General features: G+C 36.8%; 1 protein-coding gene across 1 annotated transcript in view; it reads right to left on the bottom strand.

The window, feature by feature from the left end:
- Nucleotides 1-1,267: 1,267 nt before the first annotated feature.
- dcp2 (decapping mRNA 2) overlaps nucleotides 1,268-4,022 on the bottom strand; it is a 24,895-nt gene continuing 22,140 nt past the window's right edge. Inside the window, exon 11 of the mRNA XM_015019618.1 lies at nucleotides 1,268-2,971. Coding sequence (XP_014875104.1) covers nucleotides 2,841-2,971 — 131 coding nt within the window. The 3' untranslated portion in view covers nucleotides 1,268-2,840. The remainder of the gene's footprint in view (nucleotides 2,972-4,022) is intronic.

Here is a 4,022-nt window from a genome sequence, read left to right as displayed (position 1 = left end):
CCACACTTCCCATATCTGTGTCCTCTGTCACTTTTATCAGCAGTTAAAACTGTTTAATCTGTTGTTAACATGTTGTAACCTGTTTTTACACCTGTGCAGCAGTGAAGGAGACCTGCTGCTGCTGTACAGAGCTACGCAGGTGTGTTAGAATTAAGGCAGCAAACCAGCAAAACGCAAAGAACTTTTCACAGTTTTTCCCTCCAAACTAACCGACTGAGTTGAGTAAAGCTGTTGGATGCAGGTAATGTTAGCTAAAAGATGACTAGCTAATATCAATACATCACCATAAGCTTGTTAACAAGTAGCTTGCAGGCTACTGGTGTTGTTGTCTATGTTCGGCTACGAACATTCATTTTGCCCCCCAAAAACTCGATTCCCCCCCAACAAATGTCCCCGCCATGGGGGGGGGGGGGGGGGGGGGGGGGGGAAAAAAATTGGGGCAACGCCTCCCTTACATAAAAAAAAAAAAAAAAANACGTGCTGGTCTCAGCGTTCTGGCGGCGTTCAGTTTGTCACCTAATGCCGAGATCGATTCAAAGCCTTCCGCAATCGACATATCGCACTGCTGCTCTAGCAAAGCAAAACAATATGAAATGGGAAAAAAGTTATTTATTAACTGATTAAGTCGTGTTTTAGACTGTTCTTGAAAAACTAATCAGTCACGGCTGATTAGTGGGTGAACTCACGGCTGCACAGTGAACCCGTTGATTCTTTACAGCAGACAGCCGCTCCCCTCTCTTGCAGGCACTGCGTACCCCTGCTAAATCTTTTAGGGGGATCAATCCAACTCCAGACCTTAAAGAGAAAAAATCTGTTGACTAACATATACATACACGTTTTCTGAAGCAAAATCTAAGACGCTCAGAGGAGTTATAGAATATAGTCCAAATATTCTGGGCTGGATAACCTGTTTACAGAAGGTGGTCAATTCCATGAAACATGTATATAAAGTAGTTCTCAAAAAGAAATAGGAGTTGATATCTATTCAGAGATTTAAAGCAAAGCTAAATCCTCAAGTAGTTTTCTTGTTATGCAGAAAATATTAGTAAAGCAAAGAGCAGACTGTTTTTAAACAACCTAAAATTCGTTTTTCCTTAGTTTCTGTAAAATGAGAAGAAATGGGGTCCGATTTTCCTCATATTTTGTTTTTTTTTTTAAGTACCACAAGTACCATGTTGCCAATGCGTGTTTGAAAATTAATCCTTGCTTTTTTTAAGCACACGTCTATTATGTTGAACAGTGTATGCTGGAAGTAAACCAGTTAATGTCAGAGTGAAAAATACTTTTATTAAATTCACCGTCCAAAAATAAAAACAATTTAAACCAAGTGCACTTGAGATCACCACGGGTACAATCCATTACAAACAGCTTGTCTCGTAAAACAATCACTCATGGTATGAACACAGCACTTGCTCAGAGTAACAAAGTCACGTAGAAATAAATCTCAACATTAGATTTTTTTGTAGCGAAAGCACTGTTTTATGTATCACTATTTTCTCCCACAGAAATAAACCCGTGCCATCTTAACAAGATAAATTGTGCATCATGAACATGATTGGGAACGTCTAAAGTTTTTAAAGCAATACAGGATCACTTTGATCGCACAAATCTTGTAAATTACAACAAACAGGAGTGAGACATATACCGAAGAAAAGAAACTCACCAGAGAACTCAATGTTTCTTCTGTTTGCCTGAAATATTAAGTGTAATTTTAAAATATTATTTTTCAAATATTAGTGGAGATTACACAAGTTCAAGTAAAGCATTTAAACTATGAACTTCCTTCCTGAAACACAATGGATGTAAAACTTACTATTTCAGTTTTTCTTTAATTATTTTTATTTTGAATTTTATTTTATACTATTTTTATTATTTTGAAACTCATATTTTTCAATCTTAATTTAGTAATTTGTTTCTGCTTTAAACTAGAGGTGCTCTGTGGATTTAGTAGCATTCTGTTTGCAAAACTCCAAATGCACAGTCAGCTTGTTCTTCAAAATTAAGCACATATTCTAAGTCCCCAAAATAAAATCTTAATTTCAGAGAAAACTGCTAAAAGCCAAACCCAATCAACAGAAAAAAATATGACAAAACGAATGGCAAATTATGGCGTCAAACTAAAGACAAATAGTTTCAGAAAAGCTTTAGAATATATTCAACAGTTTGTGGTTTAAAATTTATGTCATTCACTGTAAGAAATGTGTCTGAAAAATTCTGGTTTCTGGTTAGAACACAGTGGCAGTGTCTGTAAAAGCAAATATATGAAGTCATTGTAAAACAAACTAGAAGTTCTCTGGCAGATGCAAAGCAAGTTAACAAAACTATAAAACTATAAACTCCAGAATTAAATGTACCTTCTTTAATAAAATCTAAACATCCAGATGTCAAGTAATAATACTGATAGTGATTCAACAGCCAAATTTAACATGCTATCACTTCTTTTCACATTGTTTTACATTTAGCACTATCCCAAAATATTAGGTTTAAAATCTGAAAGTTTTTGAAATGAGAAATATCTTAGCTCTGCTGAATATATGCTAGTTTGAACAGTAGCCATCCATTGGGTGCAGTTTCCTGTGGATGTAACTTGGTGCAGTAATGTGAGAAGTACATGAAGTCCAGCTTGATGAAAGAAGTGCTACATTATGAACTGACGTGAGAACAGTTGGACAGTAAAGGCAGGCAACATGAAACACTTTTCTACATGGTTAGAGAAATATGGACAAACTTCAGATGAATATGTGGGCTCACAACAAGGAAGGCAAAAAGGGAAAGAGCTTGTTCAGAAACATCCTTGTCCATGAAGATTAAAAGTCACTGAATGTAGAGTTTGATGAACATCAGTAATCAAAGCATTTCATGATGGCGTCTCTGTCAAATTTGAAATTCAGGAAAGCCTTGGAGGAAACCAAGTGCTCAAAGTCTTTGTCTCCAGCTGATGAATGGTAACTGGAACTGCTTGTAGCCATGTCTATAAAAACAAAAGAGATTTTTTAAAACATTTATATAATATCTCAAACCATGAAAACAACACTATCATTTTCTAACTAAACTAGTGTCACTGAATAGCTAGTGGTAAATATAACCCATCTCAGTTTTCACTACTAAGTCCTTTTATTTTAACTTGATCATATGACCAACTTACAAGTTTTCTCCTAGAGTTCATATTGTGCAGCTTTAATAAACATTAGACTAGTGCGTATTAGCAGTAGACTTAAGCATTAAGAGTAATCAGAATTAGTCTTAAAGTATTTTAAATATCTTCCACTTCCAGTGTTAAGTGTTCATTTTAAAATTAAAGTTTATTTGTCTTTGAGATTGTGAATTTGCATTATTATGCCATTATTAAAATATTACTTGAAAGTGGTCTCAAAGCAACCATATTATTATTTAACACACAGCAAAATCTTGTTATGGCAGGTCTCATCAGCAGTCATTGAGGACCGAGTTTGGACAACATTGCTCTAATGCAGAGGTTCCCAAACTGTGGGGCGCACCCCCTAGGGGGGGCGCCGTGCCATTGCAGGGGGGGGCGCGGGAAGCCATCTGGATGAAAAAAACAAAAAACAAAACATGAACGCTGTATGCGCTGGGTTTTTACCTTAGAATGGCCAACTCTCTGTTATTCCTATGTCAATTTGATACAGTAGAGGCTTCCACACTTCCCATATTTGTGTCCTCTGTCACTTTTATCTGCAGTTAAAACTGTTTAATCCGTTAACATGTTGTAACCTGTTTTTCCGAGCCGCCTTTAAACACAACATGAGTACTACGACGCTCGCGCTGGGTTTCCACCTGTGAAGGAGACCTGCTGCTGCTGTGCGGAGCTATGTAGGTTTGTGTTAGAATCATGGCAGCAAACCAGCAAAACGCAAAGAACTTTTCACAGTTTTTCCCTCCAAACTAACCGACTGAGTTGAGTAAAGCTGTTGGATGCAGGTAATGTTAGCTAAAAGATGACTAGCTAACATCAATACAGAACCTTAAGCTTAACAAGTCCCTTGTAGGCTCCCGGTGTTGGT

This window comes from Poecilia latipinna, unplaced genomic scaffold, assembly GCF_001443285.1.
Source record: "Poecilia latipinna isolate Pla-1442-1.1 unplaced genomic scaffold, P_latipinna-1.0 Scaffold2459, whole genome shotgun sequence".
Lineage (NCBI taxonomy): Eukaryota > Metazoa > Chordata > Actinopteri > Cyprinodontiformes > Poeciliidae > Poecilia > Poecilia latipinna.
This window is presented reverse-complemented; position numbering and strand designations above follow the sequence as displayed.